Source organism: Eretmochelys imbricata, chromosome 17, assembly GCF_965152235.1.
Source record: "Eretmochelys imbricata isolate rEreImb1 chromosome 17, rEreImb1.hap1, whole genome shotgun sequence".
Taxonomy (NCBI): Eukaryota; Metazoa; Chordata; order Testudines; family Cheloniidae; genus Eretmochelys; species Eretmochelys imbricata.
Window position 1 is genome coordinate 19,049,661 of NC_135588.1, and position 26,304 is coordinate 19,075,964.

The 26,304-nt window shown below is 45.1% G+C and overlaps 2 protein-coding genes and 1 long non-coding RNA gene across 4 annotated transcripts; 1 reads left to right on the plus strand and 2 right to left on the minus strand.

The window, feature by feature from the left end:
• Nucleotides 1–483: 483 nt before the first annotated feature.
• On the minus strand, nt 484–3,518 carry ALKBH4 (alkB homolog 4, lysine demethylase). The gene is made up of 3 exons (XM_077836838.1): nt 3,360–3,518; nt 1,859–2,056; nt 484–1,229 (listed from the first exon to the last, which is right to left on the minus strand). The coding sequence occupies exons 1-3, from the start codon at nt 3,468–3,470 to the stop codon at nt 555–557; spliced, it is 984 nt and encodes a 327-aa protein (XP_077692964.1). The 5' UTR covers nt 3,471–3,518; the 3' UTR covers nt 484–554.
• Nucleotides 3,479–26,215, plus strand: LRWD1 (leucine rich repeats and WD repeat domain containing 1). Of its 2 annotated transcripts, none has more exons than XM_077836836.1 (16): nt 3,479–3,581; nt 6,846–6,992; nt 10,026–10,260; nt 11,081–11,200; nt 12,513–12,665; nt 13,922–14,065; nt 15,378–15,701; nt 17,702–17,828; nt 18,212–18,321; nt 18,816–19,023; nt 21,574–21,646; nt 21,739–21,879; nt 23,148–23,245; nt 24,105–24,266; nt 24,935–25,059; nt 25,836–26,215. In XM_077836836.1, exons 2-16 carry the CDS (start codon nt 6,913–6,915, stop codon nt 25,974–25,976), a joined length of 2,241 nt encoding a protein of 746 aa, XP_077692962.1. In that variant the 5' UTR covers nt 3,479–3,581; nt 6,846–6,912; the 3' UTR covers nt 25,977–26,215. The 2 variants fall into 2 exon arrangements, with proteins under 2 accessions (XP_077692962.1, XP_077692963.1); XM_077836837.1 differs by having other exon boundaries at nt 3,567–3,581; nt 6,850–6,992.
• On the minus strand, nt 24,658–26,056 carry LOC144276614 (uncharacterized). Its single transcript, XR_013348287.1, has 2 exons — nt 25,926–26,056; nt 24,658–25,105 (listed from the first exon to the last, which is right to left on the minus strand). It is a non-coding gene; the product is annotated as an uncharacterized LOC144276614 (long non-coding RNA).
• Nucleotides 26,216–26,304: the final 89 nt, after the last annotated feature.

Sequence of the window (26,304 nt, forward strand, 5' to 3'; positions counted from 1 at the left end):
GAGCACCTGCATTCTTAAAATAGAGCCCTAAAGAAAAGTCAAGGCACTAAAATAATCAAAAAAGCTTACAGAACAAGACACTTTTCTGCTTGCAGTAATTTGAAACATCAAAATAAACATAAATCAACTTACAATAATGTTTAGACTATACAGACTGTCAAATTGAAAGTCACTTACAAACCAAGTTTCCTTCCTGATTTACACCTTAGCTTCAAGTGATTATTTTAAAGTGGTTTGTTCACGTCTTTGCAGTAAATTACAGTAAGGACAAAAGTACAATAGCCAGTTTCTGATTTTCATCTAGCAGCTAACACTACAATGTTTTGGATTGTGATACTGCCAGGGAAGGCTTATTTTAAAAACAACCAAGCACCTTCAATCTGCTGCAATGTTGTAACATTTCCATGAGATCTAGCTTTTATATTTTGTATAATTTGGTCCGAGAATGGCCCTTAAACAATCTCCAAATAAGACAGAGATAAATTTCAGAATTTTTACACTTTAATTTTCAAATATCCAAACAACTCATAATTCCAGTTTTCTCCCTCTGATGTTCACACTGGTTTTCCTTGAAATGTCAGGGCTATTTCCAGGAGCTCTTTACCCAGTTTTTCCTGCTTTCCTCCCAAAGTGAACTCTGCAGACAGCTCCCTGAAGGTCACACAGATCCGGCGATGCTCAATGTGCTTGCGGTAAATTGCGTGTTTCCACTTATAGCGTGCATCTCCATACAGCACAATCAGGGATCTCCTAGGTAAGAGAATGTCTACAGTAACTTCTTTGTATGGAATAAGTCTTGCGGGAGATGAGTGGTCAATATCCCAACTGTCCAAATTTTCACATGCTGATGTGGGAGAAAGGTTGTTTGATTTATGGTTCTGAGAAGCTTGAGGTGAGGCAGAGTGATTTGATGCCCCACTTCCCTGACTGTGAGTGGCAAATAACTGGAGACACTCTTCTGAATCACAAGACATGGACAACACAGTTTTTGAGAGCACGTTTAAACTGACCAGTCGCTCCCCCCAAAGCCACCAGTCATCAAAGTGTGGGTCAATGGCAGAACCTCTTTCAGGTAGATAGTCCAGGTTACATTGCTCAACAGGAAAGAAATCCTCTAGCATAGAATGAGCTTTCATTCGCTGCACAATCTCCTGGCTAAAACTGGGCAAGCCAATGAAACCACCAGCTTTCAGCTTCTTTTTCTTAAAGTTCACTTTGGGCCCATAGTCCTGTTGAAAAGGAAAACCAGATGATGTTAAATAAAAATCTTGGGCATGCTTTTCTAGGGAGGCACTACCCTCTGGACAAACTGAGAAGCCCTGGGTCTCTTGGGTTCTATTCCCATCTTTACCAGTAACTTACTGGTGCAAGTCATATTCTGATAATATGACCCCATGAAAGTCATATAATCTTGTATTCGGTTTTCCTGTTTATGGACACTGATGTGATATGAGGTTGTATTTGAATGTGCACTATCAAGTGTGATTCATTATAACAATCACAAATGCACTCTTGAGAGAACATAAGAACGGCCATACTGGGTCAGACCAAAGGTCCATCTAGCCCAGTATCCTGTCTTCTGACAGTGGCCAGTGCTAGGTGCCCCAGAGGAAATGACCAGAACAGGGAATCATTAAGTGATCCATCCCCTGTCGCCCGTTCCCTGCTTCTGGCAAACAGAGGCTAGGGACACCACCCCTGCCCATCCTGGCTAATTTCAAATACAATTATGTTTTTGTTATTTCAGAAAGAATCAATTTAATGAAAACATTAAACCTAAAGCATGATTTTTATTAACTGAAGAAATAATCTCCTTCCCCAGAGGGAGTTAGAAATAAGCATATTTCTGGAATCGGACCTGCTTCCTTCGGCCAGACTGTGATAGTTTCCAGTCATCTTGATCCATCAGCTGAACCATCTCAGATTCCTCGTCTTGATTTATAAACTCCTCCAGCAAGAATATTCCTGGAAATGGAAATGCCCAGCCAGCAAACTCTGAGCATTCATTTCCTACAGCTAAACCTGCTGCTGGACAGTAAGTGAAGTTACCCTTTTCCTGCGGAAATAAAAAAGGACACAGCACAATAAGACACTGCCATGATGTCTGTTGTTATAGCATTGCAACAGATAATGTACGCATAAGACTGCGGTAGAGTTAACCAGTTATACTGTTTGTCTTCATGAAAAATGTCTCCCTCCTTTTATAGTTGCATCTTTGCAATGCAGGTTAATAAGTGCTGTCTTTCTTTAACAGTGACATCTATAGTACAAGACATCACTGGAGGAAAAATAACAAGCTGTGCATTCTTAAAACACACCGTATATTTGAGGGATTATTGCCTCTCTCCCATCCCTCAGTGCTCCAGGTTGCAACCAACTTCACTGGGGCAAAGAGTGCTGGATTCCTTACAAAACCAGAGGCACCTCTACCAATGCTGCTGGTTCAAGGAACAGAATCCTATGCTTTAAAAATGGATCCACTGTCCAGTGCACTAGCCACTGGGCTGCCCTAATAACTATTTTGTATGTCTTTTCTGCCTCTAGATGAGATGTAAGCAACTGACTCCTGGGTGTGGGTTGGTCAACCGGGGTGCTCCAATTGTATGACTAACAAGTCTTTTTTGATCCATTTGACACAGGCCTAAACAGGAAGTGATCCAGATCAGGCTTGATGTGCCCCCTCTCTAAGTTGAAGCAACATGGACTGCTCTGGCTAGAGGAGATGCCCTCTGAAGCTCCTTAGCATCACTCCTAATCAGGTAGAGATCAATGTCATGCTCCCCAGGCCTTGGTGTTGCCTGAAGCTATCTCCAATACCATCACCCTATGCCCTGGAAATGCCAAGGGCAGGGGCTGTTCTTGTGCGGTTTCCTCTACTGGTAGGAGCAGAGGAGGGCAGGGAACTGGAAGCTGCTGATTTAACAGATACTCCCCCACGCACCCCTTAGCCTCTCCCTCTAAGGAAGGGGGGGAATGCAAAACCCTTCCAGGTAGGGGGAGGCAGACAACAGACCCCTCTGCTGCTCTCTGTTCCCCTGGGGCAACAAGGGGGCAAGAGGCCTTGGGCTCCACGAGGCTGCAAGAAGGCAATCTCTAGGCCTGTCCACACGGTGGGGTGACCAGACAGCACGTGTGAAGTGTGTGGGGGGGACACTAGGAGTCTATATAAGATAATCCCCAAATATATAAAATGGGGACATCTGGTCACCCTACTACACCGCCTCTAAACCCCACTACCCCCCCATTCTGCCCTTGCCCCTTCCATGGTCTCCCCCCCATTCTGCCCCATCCCTCCCTGCCCCCCCACCAGCGCCCCTCTGTCCCCCCCGCTGCCCCCTCCCGGCCCCTCCCCCCGCTACCTGCGGGGGCGGAGCGGCCAGCGCGGGCCCCTCGCAGAGCAGGCAGGAGCGGATCCCCTTGCAGCCGCAGGCGGGCCCCGCGCCGCCGCCGCCGCCTCCCCGCGCCTCCATCCCGCGGGGCAGGCCCCGCCCGGCCCCGGATCGCCGCCCGCCGGGCTCTGCGCTCCCGGCTCCGCAGCGGCGGCAGGGCCCAGCGCGGCCCGCGCGCGGCCCCGGCGGCAGGTGAGCGAGTGGCGGGGCGGGGGGGCGGGCGGACGGGACCCGCGGCGGGGGGAGGGACACCAGGGCTCCCCGGCCCGGCTCCGGCAGGCCCAGAGCCGCTCCGTCCGCCCCTACGCGGAACTCGCTTTCCCAGCAGTCTCCGGGACCGCCGGCCAAGCTAGCGGACCACGCTCGGCCGCGGGGGGTGCTGGGAGTTGTAGTCCTCCCCCATTTCCGGCCTTAGCCGCCCCTCGGCACCTACTCCCGTCCTTGCCCCCGGAGCCTGGGGCCAGGGCCCGGCTCTGCCCAACTCCAGCTCGGGCAGGGCCGGCCTGGGACACGGGGGCTCCCTCCCCCCAACATCGCAGGCCTGGCCCGGAGCCAGGGCCGGCCTGGCACACGGGGGCGGGGGGTTGACCCCCATCCCCACCCCCAACACGCAGGCAGGGTTGGCATGAGACATTGGGGGGGTTGACCCCATCCCAACATCGCAGGCCTGGCCCGGAGCCAGGGCCGGCCTGGGACACGGGAGCTCTCCCCCTTCCCGTCCCCCCCACATCGTAGGTCGGGCTGTGAGCCTGGGCCGGCCTAGAACATGGGGTTTTTGGCAGCCCTCCGTGCTTCGGGCAGGGCTCTGAGTCAGGACTGAGCTGGTACATGGGGACGTGCCCATGGAGGCTCTGCACCCCCAGACTCACCCGGGAACTGGACTGGACTGGACCAGAACATAACACAGTCACAGCCGTGTTAACACATAATGTGGTGACGTGCCCTGCTCTGCAACTGGAGCAGATCACAGGGATCTGGACTCAGCGCTCCGTCTCAGAACACGGCACCGTAACTGGACCAGAACGTGCCGATTCAGACACGGCCATATGGCCCAGAACATGGCAATGCCACATCTCTTTGGAGCTGGACCAGGACACAGCAACATGACAAAACACAGCAATGTAATCCTGAGTTGGAACTGACCTGGGCAGGGTGACCGGGTCACAGCCACATGACCCATAACATAACAGCACAATCCCACGCTGGAACTGGGCCAGACCAGACCACGGCGACCCGGTCACAGCTGCGTGACATGGCAACACAACCCTATGCCAGAACTGGATTGAAACGGTGGCTCAGCCACAACCACATGAACCTTAACATGGCAACGCAATCCGGATCCAGACCTGGATTGGAACATAGCCATACAACCCATAGCACGGCAACGCAACCCTGTGCTAGAACTGAACTGGGACACCCCAACTTGGTCACAGCAACATGATCAACAACATGGCAACACAAACCTTGTTGGAACTGGACCAGTATGCAGTTACATGGTCACAGCCATGCAACCCATAACATGGCAACACAGCCACTCAGACATGGCCTGTAACATACTAACGCAATGCAGCCCTGAGCCAGAACCAGACCAGAACACAGCAACAGTCATGGCCAGGCAGCCTGTAACGTGGCAAAGCAACCCTAAGCCAAAACCGGACCAGAACACCGTGACATGGTCATAGCCACATGGCCCATAATGTGGCAACACAGCCTTGAGCCAGAATATGGCAATGTGGACACGGCGATACTGTGATAGTGTAGTGACCTAATCCATAACGGTGATGTGTTGCTGAGCCAGGACTGGAGGAGAATTTGGTGATGCAGCCCTTATCGCTGTTCTGATCCAGAAGCAACTTAGAACACAGCAATGCAGTCCATTACACAGTGACACAGCTCTGATGCAGAACTGGCCATTTGAGTCATAACATAGTGTTGGCACCTTTGCGCCAGAACAGGCCAAGGATGTGTCCCTGAGTGGGTGCTAGTCCAGAACATGGCTGTGTGAAACGTGGCTGTGACGTGGCCTGTAATGTGATGGCAAAGTCTGTAATACAGTCACTATAATCTGCTCTGTAACTCAGTGGTGACAGAGCCCCTATATGTGAGATGGTCCATGGTATGGCCCCAGTGTCACGCATAATGTGGCCCATGACGGTGTGACACAGCTGTGTCTGAGACATCAGCAGAGTTTCTAACATGGTGACATGGCTCATAACTCAGCTGTGCCTGCACTGATTTTAGCTCGTAACTGTTTGGACTCTTATAATTGACGTGGGGGTTTATGGGAGGCTTGAATATATCAGTATGTAGGGGTCTGATCCTGGAACTCAACTCCCACTGACTGCCCTGGGAGATGAAGGGGGTTCTGCAGCTTGCTGGATCAGGCCATAAATGGTCACTGATGAAATTGTCAGGTTTAATGCTTTTAATTCTTGGATAAAATGGGAAAATTATTATTTGAAATGAGAGTCTCCCTGCTGTTGAGCCTGCAAAGCCTTTATTTAAACAAAAGAAACAATGCAACAGTGTTGGTCCCAAACAGACCTTACAGCTGACTGTAGCAAGTCTTCTTTAGCAAGACAAGTGACTGCTCAGGGCCCACATACTCTTATCAACTTGCAGCCTAATCTCTGTTCCAACAATGGGACTAGAAGGCAGGTCATGATCATGGCCTAATAGCGTTTTTTGTACTCCCTTTAGGACTAGGGCTGGAAAGAAAGCTAAACCAAGGCCCAGTATCCCCAACAGCAGTTCCATAAGGCTGTTCTGGCACTGGACATAGTATTTTTAAATAACAGAATATGTGTCATTTCCCCTTTCCACAGCAATGTGTTTCCTAATAACCTACAATATTGCTATTAACATTTCTTTCCCCTGTGAGAAATCAGTGCCCATCAAAGGTGATGGACATTATCATTTGTACCTTCTCTCCCTTTGAATAGGGGAATCAGCTAGTTAGTCCAGGTTTGCAAAATTTTAGGAATTCAGGAATTGCCAGACTGGATCCAGCTAGTGGTCTCTGTAGTCCAGTATCTTATCCAGTGGGCAGTAACACTTGCGTCAGAGGAAGAAACCTTGCAGTAGGCAGGTATTGTTTATTATTTGCATTGCGGTAGCGTCTAAGAGTCCTAGTCATGGACTGGGCCCTTTTGTGCTAGGTGCTGTACAAACACAGAACTAAAATGTGGTCCCTGCACCAAACAGCTTACAATCTAGGGTACAACTCGCCTGTAATGAGTGACTTCTTTTAATGGGTGAGTAAAATATCACTAGTGTTTTTATTATCATTATTGCAGTCAGGGCAGGTGAAGTGGAAATTGGTTGTTTTGCAAGGCTGGGTTACTAATATCACCCAGTGATGTCAGCTTTATCAACGGGGTAGTTGCACCATAACTTTTTTTTCTTTCTGGGACACAGTTTTAAAGGATTCCCCCTAATTCCAGTTTCTTTCACCAGGAAGGTTCCAAGAAGACAGTCTACGGCTGACGGCTTTGTGCTTCCAGGAAAGGGGCGGAAATTAAAAATGTCAAAAGTTACTACAGAGCTTCTTTTGGAAAGAGCGGTTCCAAGATCTACTAGGCTACGAAAGATTGAGACTTTGAAGTAAGTGCAAACCAGACTCTAGTCAAATTCCAGTTGAATCCAACCTGGGCTATACCCCCTTTTTTTTCCTTCTTTAAATAGTGTTATTGGAATATAAAATAACTAGGGCTGTCAAGCGATTAAAAAAAATTAATCATGATTAATCGCACTGTTAAACAATAATAGCATACCATTTATTTAAATATTTTTGGATGTTTTCTACATTTTCAAGTACATTGATTTCAATTACAAAACAGAATACAAAGGGTACAGTGCTCACTTTATATTTATTTTTTATTACAAGTATTTGCACTGTAAAAAAACAAAAAAAATTAGTATTTTTCAATTCACCTAATACTAGTACTTTAGTGCTGTCTCTTTATCATGAAAATTGAACTTGCAAATTTAGAATTATGTACAGAAAATAACTGCATTCAAAAATAAAACAATGTAAAACTTTAGAGCCTGCAAGTCCACTCAGTCTTATTTCTTGTTCAGCCAATCACTCAGACAAACAAGTTTGTTTACATTTGCAGGAGATAATGCTGCCCGCTTCTTGTTTACAATGCCACTTGAAAATGAGAACAGGCGTTCTCATGGCACTGTTGTAGCCAGCGTTGCAAGATATTTACGTGCCAGATGCACTAAAGATTAATAAGACCCTTCATGTTTCAACCACCATTCCAGCGGACGTATGTCCATGCTGATGACAGGTTCTGATCAATAACAATCCAAAGCAGTGCGGACCAACTCATGTTCATTTTCATCATCTGAGTCAGATGCCACCAGCAGAAGGTTGATTTTCTTTTTTGTTGGTTCAGGCTCTGTAGTTTGCTCATTGGAATGTTGCTCTTTTAAGACTTTTGAAAGCCTGCTCCACACCTCGTCCCTCTCAGAGTTTGGAAGGCGCTTCAGATTCTTAAACCTTGGGTCGAGCGCTGGAGCTATCTTTCAAAATCTCACGTTGGTACCTTCTTTGCTTTTTGTCAAATCTGCAGTGAAAATGTTCTTAAAATGAACAACATGTGCTGGATCATCATCCGAGACGGCTATAACATGAAATATACGGCAGAATGTATGTAAATCAGAGCAGGGAACATAAAACTCTCCCCCAAGGAGTTCAGTCACAAACTTAATTAATGCATTATTCTTTTAACAAGCGCCATCAGCATGGAAACATGTCTTCTGGAATGGTTGCTGAAGCATGAAGGCGCATACGAATGTTTAGCATATCTGGCACATAAATAGTTTACAATGCCGGCTACAAAAGTGCCGTGCAAATTCCTGTTCTCACTTTCTGGTGACATTGTAAATAAGAAGAGGGCAGCATTATCTCCTGTAAATGTAAACAAATTTGTTTGTCTTAGTGATTGTCTGAACAAGAAGTAGGACTGAGTGGACTTGTAGGCTCTGAAGTTTTACATTGTTTTGTTTTTGAGTGAAGTTATGTAACAAAAAAGGTCTACATTTGTAAGTTGCACTTTCACGACACAGAGATTGCACTACAGTACTTGTATGAGGTGAATTGAAAAAGACTATTTCTTTTATCTTTCACAGTAGAAATATTTGTAATCAAGAATAATATATGCTTTGATTTCAGTTACAATGTAGAAAAAGGTCCAAAATATTTAATAAATTTCAATTGGTATTCTATTGTTTAACTGTGCAATTAATCACAATTAATATTTTTGAGTTAATCACGTGAGCTAACTGCGATTAATTGACAGCCCTAGAAATAACACACATATGTTATAAAATATGGAATACTTGATAGTGTGATAGGTACCAGGGCTTTATCAGCACTGTAGGGTTGAATAGGCAAGAATAAGATAGTCATATTATCTGCAGTTGCAAGATCTTTGCCACCATATCAATTCTGCATATGCCATGTATTTTACTGGAGAACTGTTTAAGGAGGGCTGACTTCTGATCTCCTTACATTAAATAGCACTTTCCTCCATTGTCTTTTATGGGAACCACTCAAGGAGTAAGGTGCTACTTGCTGTGAGTAAGGGGATCAGAATCTGGACTGTAATGTAAAGGTTTAACCAGACCAGTCTGACCTCAATTCTCATGATATGTCAGGTGGTAAAGGTCCTCTGTCCCCTTAGAAAGAGAATTTCCCATTTCTCCAATGGGATGAATCACCTGGTTGTTTTTTTTTTAGGACTAGTTGGTCACAACTTCCTTAAACTTCTGTTTGTTCTAGGGCTTGTAGGTGGAATTCCACATGGGAATCCTTTTACAGCATGCTTTTATTTATTTGTTTGCTTTATTTTATTTTATTTATTGAAAGTAAAACATCATTTATTTTTCTGAAAGTTAGTCAGTTGTTTGAAAACTGCTTGGGGGCTGATCCCAGGCAAGATGATTTAGTGGTTAGAGAGGGAAGTGCTTTGAGGTGCATGAATTATATAGTGTATCCTGTGCGTCTGGCCGTCATGTATGTGATGTAAATGGATACAAGAGAGACAGTCTGATGAGAAAATAACTCGGCTATGTTATTTCTCTTTTGGAAATAGTGTTCCGGAAGTCAAGTGTGGACTCTGAAAGATGTGAACTCAAAGAATTCAGCAACAGAGATGCATCAAAATGGCTAGTTATAATTGTTATCACAATAGGATAGGGAATAGTTTTCATAGGAACAATAACTTGTTTTGTAGTGAGCCACTGACTGCATGGCCTGGCAATTAAGATACAGTCATTCCACTGTTTATTTTCAGTGAATTGGGAGTGTCACAAATGGCTGTGTTTTCTCAGTAAGTAACAGGTGCAGGTTTTGCCTGTAGGTGTTAGCAATGGTTACTGTTCACCCACCACACTTGTGGTTACACTTAACAACTCTCTCCTTGCCGCCTTCAGATTTGTGCTTGAAACATGCAGCACTACATTCAAAAGTTAATGTAGGGTCAGCGAGATTTACTCAGCAAGTTTTGCCTGAGTGAGAAGTGCAGCAGAATGAAACTTGATGTCCATTAAAAGTCAGATGTGTCCACCTTTGCCCTTACCTTTGGGGAACCGGAGACAGCATGTTTTGTTTTTGTTTTGTTTCAGCTTATCCAAGCTGCAGTTAAAGACCGGAGACTTGGACCCACGGTTGTTTTCCCGTCTGAGACATCTGCAAAATCTTGATCTCTCTGATAATCTGTTGGACAAACTACCTGCTAATCTAAGCCTGCCAGACCTGCGTGTCCTAAACTGCAGTAACAACCAACTGGAAGATGTGACTGTCCTGAAGCAGTTCCCGCTGCTGGAGGAGCTAAACTATGAAAACAATGTCTACCTGACAGTGAGTGATATGCTTTCCATCCTTATGTGATCAGCAGTTTATTGACTGGAACGTAAATAATAATAGTACCTTATGTAGCACTCTTGAACAGTAGATCTCAAAGTGCTTTACAAAGGAGGTCCAGTAGCATTATCTCTATCGTACAGACGAGGAAACTGATGCACACAGAGGGCCCAGGGTCACCCAGCATGCCAGTGGCAGAGCCAGGTCTCCCGTGTCCCAGACCAGTGCTCTAGTCATTAGGCCAGCTACAGGAAACTTCCCACCTAGGGCTGCTTGTTCAGGGTGCTCTAACATCACTGCTCTGTGCAACGCTTTGAAGATGGAAAGCGCATTGGAAGTGCTAGGTGTGAAAGGGATCTTGGAGACCACAAAAGCCCTTTTGCTACTTTGTACTCCACATAACACTGCAGACTTGCTACAGCTGTGGGAGAGCAAGGGAGGTCATCAACAGAAGAGTTAACTGAGTTCTACATACCGAAGCAAATTCTGCCAGCTATCCTACCTGCACAACTCTCTGGTGTAGCTACTGGCAGAGATTTTAGTCCTGGTGATGTATGAACAGGAAGGAGCCCGACTTGACTTTCAGACCCCAGGTTGAGTTTGCAGGGCTGGCAATCAGGAAAAAACTTGTACTTGTAAATGGAGTATATTTGATCGGGAAGTCTTGTATGGTGCTAAATTATTTTAAGTGCCCATTGTGGAATAAATATATTCAATTCCCTCCTGGTGGATTTGTAATTTAAAAACAAACTGATTATTTGTTCAAGGAAATATCATACACGTGTTACCATAACTCAAACTTCTATCTGTTTTCTAGACCAATGATGACTATAAGGTCATGTTTCTTTTAAAAAATCTTCGGCTACTCAATGGCAAGGATGTAACCAAATTAGCTAATCATGTGAGAGTTGTCAACAGCCGAGAGCTGACCAACAAGGTAAGATGTGTAATGTTTCCACATGCATGCCTAAGAAATAGCTTAGACTTACAGTAGAACCTCAGAGTTACAAGTGTCTCGGGAATGTAGGTTGTTCGTAACTCTCAACAAAACGTTTTAGTTCTTTCAAAAGTTTACAACTGAACATTGACTTAATATTGGTTTGAAACTTAACTGTGCAGAAGACAATTCTGCTTTTAACCATCTTAATTTAAATGAAACAAGCACTTTGTCAAATCTTTTTTTTTTTAACTTTCCCTTTATTGTTTTAGTATTTTACATTTAATACAGTACTGTATTTGCTTTTTTGGGGGTTTCTGCTGCTGCCTGATTGCATACTTATGGTTACAAATGAGATGTGTGGTTGACTGGTCAGTTCGTAACTCAGAGGCTCTACAGTAGATACAATGCAATAATGAGGTTAACATCTCAGACCCTGTCGTCCACTTTGCCATTGAAACTATGCTGGCAGCAGGCGTGTTTAAATACGATAGCACAGTTTCATCTGGAGTGTGAACAGTCCTTGTAAATACTTCAGAGTCCCCTTCACTGGCCTCCTGTTCTTTGAAACCAATTCATGATTGCTCTCCTGGTTTTCGTTAATCTCCTTACACTCACTCCACCCAGCCTTTGTGACCATCCACTGCCCCCAGTTTAAACCAGCATGCTCAGCACTACAAGACATGGCTCCTGATTCTGGGATTCTCAGCAACACCTGTATAGCAGCTCTGCTGGTGTATAAGGGCTGCAAACCTGACAGATCTTCCCACCTGGAATTCCCCTTTGTGCAGGGGGGATTTGATAGCCCTACATTAGATACCCTTGCAGCCCGTAGTAAATGGGATTGGCTGAGATGTGTGTCAGGGGCCTTCAGCTTTTCTGGGCTTACTGCAACAACCCGTAAGTATGTGGTTCTCAGTCTTTCCAGACTAATGTACCCCTTTCAGTAGTGTGATTGGTCTTGTGTCACCTCACTTAAAAACTATTTGCTTACACAATCAGACCTAAAAATACAAGTGTCCCGTGAGTAAAGATTCTATGTAAATATATAATTTATTTGCAGATGCTTCCAGGGTGCCTCTTTTTAACACATAACGTGTTCTTTAAAGTTAAAACACAAATGCAAAATGTGTTAACAAATCCTCCTCCCCTTCCCAAATGAGCTGAGATCGTATACAAGCACCTGATCACGTAAATTTCAAACAGAACAGTGTCTGGGCCTGGGGGTTGGCCATTTCTGGAGCAGTTTTAGTAGGGAGCCTTCTGATTTCCATGAAGCATCCAGTTCAGTGAACCAGATCTCTCTGCCTAGGTCACAGCTCACTGGGAGAGGCACTTCCGAAGCCAACTCCCTGAGAAGTATTCAGCCGAGCACGTGATGTTCATCAGGAAAAAGTTTCTGAAGTCTGCACAAACCCACGTCATATATGGACCCAGCTCCCTCGGTGAATTTACCCGATGGAGGGTAAGTGTCTGGGCTTTCTGAGCTGCCTGACGCCAGGATTCGGCAGCTTTGTTTTGTGGACCCATAAGGTTAAACTGCTCTAATGATTTCCGGTAAGGGGGGGCTCCTGCAAATGACAGTATCAGTCTTTGGTTTTCTTTGCTAATTAGCTGTGGCTGTTATACAAGAGCCAGCAATAAATTCCATTCCGGATGGAGTGATGGTCTTTACTGTCTTTGTTTTCTACTCACCAGTAGTTAAGGTACTCATAGTAATTAAGTATTAGAAATACGGTAGTCCTTGCAAGTGGCAAATGATTTTAATGGCAACCACTGTGTAGTCACTGCTCATTTTGCACAGCTCCCATTAAAGCTAATGGCAGCTGTGTGCATTATCGCCGGAGGAAAATATACCCTTTTGTTTGAGTATTTTATCTGCATGTGCCCTGGACTTCCGTCTGTTCTTTGTCTAGCTTTATTGCTTTTGCATTCCTTCCTCAGATGACCCCATTGGCATCAGTAACAGAGTGGGGTGCCTGGTCCACGTGGCACAGACATACCCAGTAAAACAAAACCAGTATAGGCAGAAGTCCTATGTGGAGGTTAAGATTGCAATCAAACAGGCTTGTATTTCACCATATGTTGCAGAACTCTGCTGTGCTGATGCAGAAAAATTCACCCTAATCTCTCATTTCTGCCTGCGCACTTTGATCTCCCAGGTCACCAGTATCTGTCACTTGCCATTCACGGTATCCAGGGGCTCCACTTGGTCAATGAGTTGAATTGTTGCTTCGATACACTGGTCTTTGGCTAATAACTGGTTTCAATTGGCTATCTTTTCATTGTGTCACCAGTATTTCTTCCGGGCTCACTGTATTGCCAAGCACCTGCTCCTTTCTCTGACTCTGAAAAGAGCTGTCTTTGACCCTGGTTGCTAGCAGCCTCAGCAGAGAGGCCATACACTGAATGAGGCTAAATTCCAACCTCCTAGCAGTGGTCCCTCCAGATCAGGAATGAGGCACAGGAGGGTGGCAGCATGGTGCATCTTGCACTGCTGCTTCCCATCCTGGACAAATTCTGTGACTAAAGAGAGGGCTTGAGTCTCCCCGCCTGTCAGCCCAGGGTCCTTCCACCAGCTAGTAAGTGCACACAAAATATCTAATGGAAGCAAAAACATCCTCCCCTATTACAAAGTGTAGTTGCATAGTTGAGTCAGGATGTTCTTGTTCTTTGTCCTCCATTAAGTGATGCCTTTTAAAAATGTCCTTGCAATGCTAGGTGAAAATGATTGCGGAGGAGTTGCTGGCATCCAAGCAGGGACAGGAAGAGAACACACATCCTGAAACACAAGAAAGGATGGAGGATGATGATGAGGAGACGACAGAAAACCCCAGAGAGGTGGGAGACGATGATATTGCGCAGGTAAGGATTCTCCAGGGGATTCTTCTAGATAAGACCTTCTTGGTTTTTTAAAAAGAATACTGCATTAAAGAGTAGGGTCCATGCACAACTGCTTCCAGTTAGGTTTTACACATTGCATTGAGGTCAGCGTTATGATCTTGCTCTAGCAAACCTGCATGGAAGTAGTATATTTCTCTACTAAGGATTCCCCAGCCAGGAGATCTTAGCAGATCCAGTTGTAACTTCATCAGGAAAGTAAAGACAGCTCATTCCATCTAAGTTTTTACTTTCATCCAGAAGGATCTTAAAGTCCTCTACAAAATTAATGCTGCTGCTGTTAATTATTTGTATTCGGGTAGTGCCTTAAAGGCTCCAGCCTGAGATCAAGGCCCCTTCGGGATTGGTGATGTATATGTATATAGTGAGAGACTGTCCATGCTCCAAAGAGCTCACAACCTAAACAAAGGGGGAATAGAGGCACAGCAGGTCAGTGGCAGAAACAGGAGTAGAATCCAGGTCTCCTGGCTGCCTCTCCGTGAATACAGGGATTGCTTCACCCACCACTGAAATGCAGCCACCTCTGGGATGATATGCAGCAGCTGCATGTTGGCTTTCAGAAATCCTAATTGAAACTGTGAGGTCAGGGGTTGGTTTTGTTAACTTGTTTTTTAATTGCTTTTCTTACAAATTCAACAATACTCATCAGTTGCATACAGAACTTACCTTTCTGTAACTCAGGCAGCGCCTCTTCTTAAAAAACCTTGCAAGTAGTCGCACCTTCATCTGGTGCCAGCTTTAAGCTTTCCCAGGAATGTGAAGGCAGGGTTAGTATCCTAGAGCACAAGACTCTGACTTTCATAGGAGAGCCAGAATATTGGCTGGATAATGTCCTGCTTGTTCCACTGTTCCTTGGGGAAAAGATATTTTTAATGAAATTAACTAAGGTGGCACATGCCCAAGATGTTGGGGTTGTTTTGGGGCTGCCCCATCACTGCACTTGGCTTCTTTGACTTGGCGTTAAGCTCTGTAGGCACAATTCTCCTGTTCCTTATCTTCGTGTGAATCCAAAGTGACTCCCTTGGAGTCAGCAGAGTGACACAGGTGAAGCAAGTGAGAGGAGAATCAGGCCCTTTCTGTATGCTGTTCGTTGGTCATCTGTAGCTTGCTGGCCTGTACGAGCTGTTCAGATGTGGATCTGTCTGATTTAGGAGCCCAGTCTCTATGGGCATTTAAGGGAATCAGTTTTGGGGTAAAGACTTTCTCTGAATTACAAGCTGTCTGTATGCTGGCTGGGGAAGGAAACAACCCAGTACATTGCCAGTGTGTCTTGTAGGTCACATTAATCCACAGCAAGAGAAGAGGGAATCACTCAACAGCGGGATCTGCGAGCAAAAGGCCACGGTCCCAGTGTAACACTGATGAGGAAGTAGTGCTTAGTCCCAGAAAGTCCAGCCATTCACAGGATGACCCAACTCCTGATAGACCAAGAGCATCGAACCAACAGGCAAAGGTGGCCGAAGAGACTCACAGGAACGGAGAACAGCCTCCGAAAGGACAAAGCCACAGAAGATCTAGCCAGTTGACGGAGGAGCAGAAAAGCCAGGATCAGGACAAAAGGGTTCTGACCATAACCCCTGTCAAGAACCTGGAAGACAAGGTACATTGATCATTCTCCTTTGGGGTTGGTTTTTGGCCTCTTGGGCATACAGAGAGGATCCACATTCAGATAGGGGGATGGGAAGGTTCTGCTCTTTCAAGGCATCTTAACAACTCACGCAGCTTTCCCTGGTGCACAGTTGAGCGTATGTATTCGGGGGTGGGGATTGCCTTTCTCTGGAGCATGAGGGTTTGGCCACAGCTGGAGATGGGACACTGGATGGGGTGGCCCAACGCTCTGAGGTGGTACAGAAAATCCTCTTTCCTGGATGCTTGGCTGCTGTGCCTTGCTCACATGCTCAGAGTCAAACTGATCACTAGATTTGGGGCTGGGAAGGGATTTTCCCCTGGTCAGATTGCAAGGGGGGTTGCAATTTTAACCCTCATTTAAATTGGCAGGCAGGAACCTTGATTTAAATCATCTGTTGTAACTGTGTTTTGCATTTGTACTTTTTAGCTATTTTAGCCTGTTCAGCGGTGTGAATTTCTTTAAAATTTGGCAGCAAATACTAATTTTTGTATTTAAATTATTTTAATAGATTATAATAAGTTTAGGCCTTAACATAGATTGTCAATTTCAAATTTAATTTTAAAGAAGTTTATTAAAAAAAAATCTGGATTGCATTTAAATTTTAAAAAATAATTGATTTTTATCTACCCTGCCAGATGGGCACGAAGCTTGGTTTTTTCACCTTCCTCTGCAGCATGGTGCTGGGATCATTTGGGTATATCCCACTTAATCGGTTGAACTGCTTTGGTTTAACTCAAGTTATTGGGCTCAATATAGGGGTAAAATGTAATGGTCTGTGTTATAGCCGCGGTCAGACTAGATGATCTGCTGGTCCCTTCTGGCCTTAAACTCTATGAATCTGTGACACTGATTCATTCCAGATTTGGGATCAGTGTATGTGCTCGGCTCCCAGGCATGTGGAGGAAAGGCAGCAAGGGGGAAGAAATCCCAGTGCCAGCTGTGTAAAGTCACCAGCTTGTTGGAATTTCTTTTTCTAAAGTTACCGTAGAGTTGGTGGATTTGTCACGTAAATGAGCGAAAAGCATTTTGTGAGGCAGAGCCTTGCTTGAAGAATGCTAAATGCTAAATAGTTCGTGTACAGAGGACACTGCCCACTGCTTCGTGTTACTTCAGTCTCCCCTTGCACTGAAGCACCAGCAAGCAGCTGCAGCGAGCTGTGCTGGCTTAGCTGAACAAGGGAGGACTCTCTCACTATGGGGTGTTCTGATGCAACACCTCTTCCTGGTGTAGGAAGCCTCCCTGGGAGGAAGGAGGCAAAGCTGGATTGTGTCTGTGCCCCACTGATCCCTGCCTAGCAGAGCAACCCCTTGGTGCCATAAACATCTGGAAATAAATTAAAGCAGCCCTGAAACTGCTCTAACATACAGCAGGAACTGGCCCATTTCTCAGCCAGTCCCAGGATCAGGGGAGCATAATTGTGGCATAAAGTCACCTTTCCGCCCAACTTGGATATAGTGCAACATTGGAGCCCTTGTCTTCAAAACCCTAATAGACTATAGCCAGGCTACCTAAGGGAATGCCTTGCTGCCTGGAACACTTCATGTCCAGACACTGTTAAGGATTTGGAAAGTAGAGAAGCCCGGTGAGAAAGAGGGTTAGCACTGGGTCGGAGGCCATGGGACACCCCACAGAAGGGGGATAGAATGCAGCCTCTAGTCTGATCCTCTTCAGAATCTGGTGCAGACCTCCCAAAGGTTGAGATGCTGACTAGGTGTATAACACACCAGTACAAGCAGCTGAGACCTATGTATGAAAGAGCTGATCCCTTTTATAGAAAGTATTCTGCCCTTTTTTTTACACTGTATTTCAACTCCTAGCTGCAGTTACTAGGGCTATGTAAACACCTAAGATCCATCTGCCTCTTGATCTAGTCACTGGTGTCCTGTTTAAACAAGCCCTTGGAGTAGAAGGCTTCTGATCTTCTATTCCTGTTACCCACTCATGTTTTCTAACTGCAAGGTTTATTGCAGGAAGTTATCAGTTTGGAGCCATTGCACTTTCTTCAGTGTCACAGTAAAGGCAACAGCCGGGAGGATTTTAAAACGCAGCTCTGGTCCTGTGCCTTCGAGCCGCCATTGGATTCTGGGACGAGGAAAGGTGAGTTTGTTTGAAGGCACCTGGAGAGCACTTTGCAGTTGGCCAACTTCACGGAATGACTCCACAAACCCTTTGGCGAAGGATCTGGTGGGTATGATGCCCAGCTGACTCATGTGTTAGACCCCTCCACTTTCAAGCAGTAGTTTCCACTGCTACCTACTTATATTTTTGACTATAAAATAAATGAGGATTCTTTTCTAGTTTGTGTGTGTGAATTTTGCGTCAAGTTAACCTCCCTAGAGATGCCAGGCCACAGGATAGTTCCAGTACTGCACAGACAGTGGGAGCCTGGGGTAACAGAGAGGTGATTATGATTATAGTATAATCAGCAGAGATCTAACTACAAGCCCCGGCATTTCTTACCAGTTCTTTTCATCTTTCAGACCCTGTAGTAAGCACCTCCAGAACTATGGCCACCTGTGGAGGGGAATCTGTTTGTCTTATCGACTGCGAGACTGGAATAGTGCTGAAAAAGTATAAAGTGCCTGCGGAGGTAGGAGCGTGAGTACAGTGTTAAAACAGCCTGTTAGAAGGGTGGACAGGAGAGAGATCACTAGATCATCACCTGTTAGGTTCACTCCCTCTGGGGCATCTGGCTTTGGCCACTGTCGGCAGACAGGATACTGGACTGGATGGACCTTTGGTCTGACCCAGTCTGGCAGTTCTTATGTTGTGACAGGTTTTAAAATGATGGGTACAGATGGAAAATGTCATTTGAGGATCCGGAAAATAATAATACGGGCTAAAACTTAGCGACCCCACTTGTAGGCTGCTGAATCTGCTTCACAGCGTAGAAGGATCCATGCCCTGCTTTTGCAGTTTGTTTCTTCCCTTTAAGTTTGGTCTGACATGTATGGCCCCTGATTGAATATTTATGTCATTTCAAAATGCGGCTTCTCACTAGTTCCCTAGATTGCTATCTAATCTGTGACCTCACAGCCATCTTCCTGTGTTAGTTTCACAAATTCTCACCTCTCTCTGTCCTAGGAGTTCTTCACCGTTGCATGGACAACTCTGACCATGGTAACTAATGACGGTCGGAAAAAAAAACATAATATCCTGGCCGCAGCCGGAAGAAGAGGAATTGTAAAGCTGATTCATGTATCGGCTGATTTCTGCTACGGAGAGATAAAGGCTCACAAAAAGCCCATTGCTACAGCCTGCTTCAGCCCAACCTGTGAGACACACCTCTTTAGTAAGTCTCCAGTTCTGGATTTCTCTAGTAGCCGGGAAAAGGCCTTGCTTCCAAATAAAGAAGCATTTTGTGGTCACTAGTGTTGGAGCAGGTATTGGTAGGTGGGAATTGATGTGGAGGAGTGTTGAAATGCACATGGAGCACATGTACCTCACTGAGGTGTGTGGTACAAGTTTCCCCTCAGTGTCTAGCCACAGAGGATATGAGTTGTCATAAAAATAAAGGGAAGGGTAACCACCTTTCCAGATACAGTGCTATAAAATCCCTCCTGGCCAGAGGCAAAACCCTTTCACCTGTAAAGGGTTAAGAAGCTAAGATAACCTCGCTGGCACCTGACCAAAATGACCAATGAGGAGACAAGAAACTTTCAAATCGGGAGCCGGGGCGGCGGCAAAGGGTCTGTCTGTCTACGTGATGCTTTTGCCAGGAACAGATCAGGAATGCAGTCTCAGAAGTTCTGTTAGTTAGTAAGTAATCTAGCTAGAAATACGTTAGATTTCCTTTTGTTTAATGGCTGGTAAATAAGCTGTGCTGGATGGAATGTATATTCCTGTTTTTGTGTCTTTTTGTAACTTAAGGTTTTGCCTAGAGGGATTCTCTATGTTTTGAATCTGATTACCCTGTAAGGTATTTACCATCCTGATTTTACAGAGGTGATTCTTTTACCTTTTCTTTAATTCTTCTGAATTAAAGAACCTGATAGATTTTTCATTGTTCTTAAGATCCAAGGGTTTGGGTCTGTGTTCACCTGTACCAATTGGTGAGGATTTTTATCAAGCCTTCCCCAGGAAAGGGGGTGTAGGGTTTGGGGGGATATTTTGGGGGAAAACATCTCCAAGTGGGCTCTTTGCCTGTTCTTTGTTTAACATGCTTGGTGGTGGCAGCATAGGGTTCAAGGACAAGGCAAAGTTTGTACCTTGGGGAATTTTTTAACCTAAGCTGGTAAGAATAAGCTTAGGGGGTCTTTCATGCAGGTCTCCACATCTGTACTCTAGAGTTCAGCGTGGGGAAGGAACCTTGACATGAGTTGTTACAGCCTTCAGTTATAGAGCCTTGAGACTTTTGCTCCAGTGGTAGCAGCTCTGGCTTTTGGCTCTAGAGGTCCACAGTGTCTTGCCCGTGAGGGCGGCCATCACACAGAGACCACATAAAACCCCAACCATTTCCATGCCAAGGAGTAAGGAGGGTCAGACCAGGCTGCATCTTGTGGGTCAGAAGTTGTGACTCAGTCCCCATGTCAAATGAGTGCGCTTACCCTGGGCTGCTTGATTTCTTCAGATCAATGCCGTTTGTGCCTTTACTTGTTAAATAAATTTAGTGACCTCTGATTTTACTCACTCTTACAAATGACTTTATTCAGGGTCAGATCCTGACATCGAGGAGAGTTTTGCCTGGGTAGAGAGACTAGTGCTCAGTGAGCCGCCAGTAATAACCACTGGGTTACAAGTTACCGTTGTATTGTCTGTCCAGTAATGAATCCTAGAATATCAGGGTTGGAAGGGACCTCAGGAGGTCATCTAGTCCCACCCCCTACTCAAAGCAGGACCAATCACCACCTAAATCAACCCTTTTTTCGCATTCCATACCTTCTGTCAGTGCCACGTGAATCATGAAGGCCTAAACTTTCAGAAGCATCCGCTAACATTGGAATCCTCCAGTTCTGGGTGCCCAACTTCTGGAAGCATCCAAAACTAATGGACATGTCTCAAAAGTACGCTCAAGAATTTAAAAACAAGAGCCTAGCCAGCTCAGTAGATAGCTGAGAATGATAATCAGATAGGGTACCTGAGGGGGACTTTCACCTGGAGAATTGTTCTGAGTTGGACCATAGGGACGTGGAATGGAGGAAGGGCCATTTTAGTTTGTAGAGTTGTGGGGGGTTTTTTGCAGGGGTTAACAGTTGTTCCCTAAAGGACTGTCTGGTGGCCAGGTAGTGGCAGTTTGAGGGCAGTCATTTGGCTGGGGTCTGAGTTATTTTCTGAATAATCTATTGGAAATGTATCACGTAGCTCTCAGTGCCAAAGAAGATTTTAAAATCTTTTGTACTTGGTGCCTAGCGTCCACAGTGGGAGGTTCTATAACGATTAATAACCTATGTGGAATGAACTGGTGGGTCGCAATCCATTGGGACTGCCTGGAACTGGCACTAATTGATGCTCTTATTGGCCTTCTCAGAGGCCTGGAAAACAAACTTCCCTTTCACCCTTCGAAGTGCTCCCTTGAGAAGACAGATTTGGTATGGGGGAAGCTTGCGCTGTGGATGAAGGGCCCCAGAGCTAGCACTCTTCACCAGCAGTAAATTCACACACGAGAGGGTTTTCCTTTCCCAAGTTTAAAAAAATATTCCAAACCATATGTTTTTAATGGCTTGACTGCTTTGTTAGCTGGACCAAAGCCCATATGGCTGATACTGTGTTAATGGCCTCACATATGACACAGCCGTGCAATGTCATGGCATGTAATCCAGGGGGAATTTTTAAGTGGAGCAAAAAAGAAAAGATGGCAAGTAATGGTCTGTAACTACCTGGTACCATTTTTTGTCCCCCACAGCTGCATCCTATGACAAAAGAATTGGCCTCTGGGATATTGGGGTTCCGGATTGTGACTACAACTTCAAAGCAAGGTAAGTGTTCAGAAACAAGCTGCACTCAGTTAAATTCTCCCGAGAAGCAACTGTTACAGGAAGTTGGACTAAATGTCTGTTTTATTTGCCAGCCAACTAATGGTGCTGGAAGTTGCCTCTATTCCATTACGGATTGCCCTGGTCCCATCCTGCCCAGATCAGTTCCTCCTGGCTGGTTGTGAAGAAGGTTGCTTTGCTTGGGATATTAGACTGGACAAGCCACAGAAGAGCAGGTAAGAACCATGGGCCTGGGACACAAATTCACTTTCCACAACCATAAGTGTTCTGAGGGCTTTGGGATTTTGATTATAGAAGGCTGAGATGAGGAAAACCTATTAATCTGTGGATATAATTCCCCAGCTCTTACAAGATGGTGGACCCCAGCAAGAGGTATAGAGAGTAGTTATTTAGCATGTATGATGCTCAGATCCCTGAAGCCCCAAAGCACAAGGTTTCACCTGGCTCTCACCAGGCTAGTGACACCAACAGCCCTGAGTCTTCCCAGATCTGCCCTCCCTAACTACCAGACACTCGAAGTGTTCCCCTCTGGTTTGTCACTCCAAAGGCATGAAACCAGCCCCGTTATCAATTCACTTTGGCACCCACATTCCTAGCACAACAGAGACCTGTTTGGGATAAAAATAGACAAAAAGTTCATTTACTAGAAAAACCACAGATTCAGAGATGAAATAGTTAAGGGAAAGCAAACAGAGACAAATAACAAAGACTTAACCTCAGGCTTTCCACTTCCACATTAAATAATGTCCCTTTCCTAAAACAATTTATGTTTTGCCTTTGAACAGGTTCCCCCAGTACCCCGTAGCTCTAGGGGGATCCAGGTTTCACAGACAGCTTCCTGCCTCAAGGCTGTCCCTCAGTTTCCAGATTTAAAAAAACCCTCAGACACAAGTTTACTTTTAAAAGACTCCCCTCCCCTTTTCCCCCCCCTCTTAGTCCAGGATGACTCATGTTTACTCAGCATGTAAACTTGACAGCTGGGTTGGCTGGATGGCTTTCCATTAACTCGAATGCTTCACCCGTTGTCTCTTCCTGACTGGACAGTGGGTCATTACTTGGAGCCAGTTTCTTGAAAATACCTGGCTTGGGAGATGTAGCTGACCTTGTAGTGCAGGTATGTATACGTCTCTCGTCAAAACCATCAAGTTCTGCACATTACGGGCTTTCATAAAAGACCTCACTCAAGACACTTTGATAGTACAATAATACAGTATGCAATCAGTCGCTTCAGCTGCTCATTGTTGGGCGTTTAAAACCTTCTGTTCTCCCTGAAGCGTCAGCACCTGATTATCACAGCATAACAGGAAGCCTATTTCTTGGCACATCTAAAACTAGCTAGCATTAGGGAATGATCCTGCCTAGGCACCGAGAAGGGCTTGATGACAGACTATATTTCCATCACTGACTAGTTTAACAGGTCGCTTGGAGATGATGTTTGTTCATTCGGTAGCTGACCACTTTTTAACTTCCAATTTTTCATCAGGCCTTTTGAAGTGGCGTTCCAGTTTCCTAATGATGAGGGAGAAGAGACAGCTTCCCACAGAGTGGATGGATTGGCCTTTTTGAACAAGGATGTTGTGGGTAGGTATGAACTCGGATAGTTGCCTCTTAGTTGGAGGCAGATTGCCATAAACAGTTACGTGGGGTGTAGGAAGTAAGTCATGCTCACCTGGTCTCAGGAAGACTGAAACAACTTTAATTGTGTACCACAGCTGTGGCTGTGAATATTTTAGCAGGTTTTATGATGTTTGGGCTGGAACTACATACTGTGAAATGTTATATTCCTAATATAAGGAGGAGCTTTTCCCCCTCTAGTCATTCCAGGCAGATGGCTTGTACTTGCTTTGTGTGTTGAATGGAACTGGAGAAAATGCTTTCTTGGTTCAGGGACCCTAACTCCCACCCTGAAATGTGGCAGGGTTTGGCTCTATGGGCCTGTCCACACAGGGACGTTTGCGCACAGTAAGCTGGGGTGTGAACTTACCACACACTAAACTCCCTGTGTGGACGCTCACACTAAGTAACTGTGCATTTTAAAGCTATGCGGCCTGGGGCACTTTTAGTGCACAGTAAGATTGTCCATACAGGGAGTTAGAGCAGTAAATTCACACCCTACCTTGCTGTGCACTAACTTCTCAGTGTAGACAATCCTTTATAGTAGCCAGCAGCATCCCAGGCCCCACTAGCTCCAGAGTCCTTGGGTGCTGCTTTAAACTACTCTGGGGTGGGAAATCAAGTTTAATTCTTCCTTTAGCCTCACACTATCAATCTGCTTAAGGCAAGTGTGGCTAGAAAGGTCCCTCAGCTATCACCACTAATGGTGAGCATGTTACTGTCAGAAAGGCAGTATTTAAAGAGGGCTGAGTGTTTTGAAATAAATGTGTCTGAATATTTTAGGACATTCATTCCTAATACGCTGTTTGTTCTCTCTCTCGTCCAGTTTCTAAGAGTTCTAAGACAGGGTCTATATACTTATGGAGCTGGAGCCAGTCATTTGAGGCACAGGGGAAATCCTGTCAGAGAACACAACCTGCACTTATTCTAGCGGAACTGGAGTGGTCAACAACAGACCTGCCCTACCTTACTCTCAGCACCTGTCCAGGTAAGCCCACTTTTATAGCTAACAATGCAGAAGGCTGGACTGGACTCAAGAAGCTACTATTGGGGAAGGATGTGAAAGGTACAAGTTGTTCTTTTAATAGATCTTGCCATTTCTGCTTTACTTACCTGATTCCTTGGGCAGGGTAAGGATTTTATATCCGACCTTGCTGCCTCTGTAAAATGTTAATATCTACCTCAGAGGGGTGGACAGCATATTAGAATTTGTGCTGCATTTCAAACTGGTGGTAGAACTTCCCCCCCCAGCACTCTTAATAGTGACAAATTTCTGGGAGGAACCTGAATCTTAAAATAATCCACATACTTTCCCCTCCTAGTGCAGCACTTTGAAAGGAGAAAAAGCTGTCTGCTGGAGGCACCCAGCAATGCAAGACTAATGTTAACGACTTTATTTCAGCCAAAATAGACATAAAAACACACCAGCTTGAGCCCAAAGTCCACTCAGCACCTCCTTAGTATGATACAACAAATGATTAGAGTTGAATTTTATAAGGCTGGTTTACTTAACACTCTGCAGCAATTAAGAATGGGATACATTTCATCTGGAAGGTGACATTATACTGGGCTCTGTGCCACCAGCAGAGGGGTGAGAAGTTTTTGGTCTTGGCCATCAGAAATCTCAACCCTGCACTGGTTCCTTTGCTCTTGCAGTAGCAGAGTATGTGTTCTGTGGCGATGAAAAGGGAAGTGTGTGGATGTACAATCTCAGCAAGCACTCTTCAGCCTGGAGGGCCTCCAAGGGAAAACGCTCAGAGAACAGAATAGCTCCCACGCAGGTAGGCCTTGGCCTTTTATATTGAACTATATTCCCCATCAGTGAGGCTGTGCAAACAGGAGGCATAAGACAAATTACTTAAAGTTGTTACTTCCATATGCTAAACAGCACCTTAAATATCTCAGATGGCTCTTTTAAAATTCAATTTGATTCTAAAAGGGGCTGTTAAGAGTTAGCAGGGAACCAAAATGTGTGGTAAATCTGCTTTTTCCAAGCTCTTGGTGCAGTTGGATAGCAGGTGAGAAGCCTTTCAGTGCAAATTGTTAGTTTTTTCACCACCAGCTCTGAAAACTAGATGATTCCCTCCCCCCCAAACAGGGCTCTCTCTGCATTACTCACTGTCTTAACTCAGGTTTTGGTACACATTGGTTTAACCCTAAAGCTGTTGGAAGAAGAGAGATTTTAGCTAACTTGAGAGGCAACCATCTAATTTTTTCTTGAAAATCTGTGTGGATAAACATCTCCAATTGCCTAATAATACTGTCCTAGATCGGAGTTGTATACTCCCAATGACTGAGGCCCTAATTGTCAGCCTGTAGTTTTTGTAGGTGACTCTTCTAGGCTACTGACGTTGCATGCTGTTAGCCAATAACTACTCCACAACCCTAACCAGTTGTGGTAAGATTATATAAAGTTTGACTTCTTTTATACCCTCCCCCAGTGAAGACTTGGGCTTTGCACAGACTGTACGTTACCTTTCCTTTCTAAACAGAGGTAAACCCCAACCAAGACTTACTTTGTATAAGCTTTTCTGAGCTAAATCTGTTCTCTTGCTAGATTCTTGAGTGGCCAGAGCTTCGAGCAAATGGGGAGCTGCTGACTGAAGTCTTAATAAACAATGTGGTGACAGACCCTACTTTCACTTACCTTATTGCTTTAACTGGCGTAAATATAGCAGCTGTATGGAAGAAAACATAGCTTGTTCTTTATGGAAAACTTCATTCCTGTGATGTTTTGAAATAGTGCAGTATTAGTGATTGTTTCCAAGAGTAACCATGAAGTTTTCTAAACCAGCCCTTATCATGCAAGAGAGAACGCAAAGGGACTTGGCCCACATCCTGTCATTGACAATACCCACTTTCTTTTACTGTGAGTTTTCACAATTTTGTGTATTTGTTTTATAGAAATGATACTTAATAAAATGTAATACCTGTTAACTTGGTAGTGAAGAGATGACTTCTGGGGATGGGAGGGAATGCTGCTACAGATGTAGGAGGGTCAGCAGTGGTACAAGAATATATTAGCC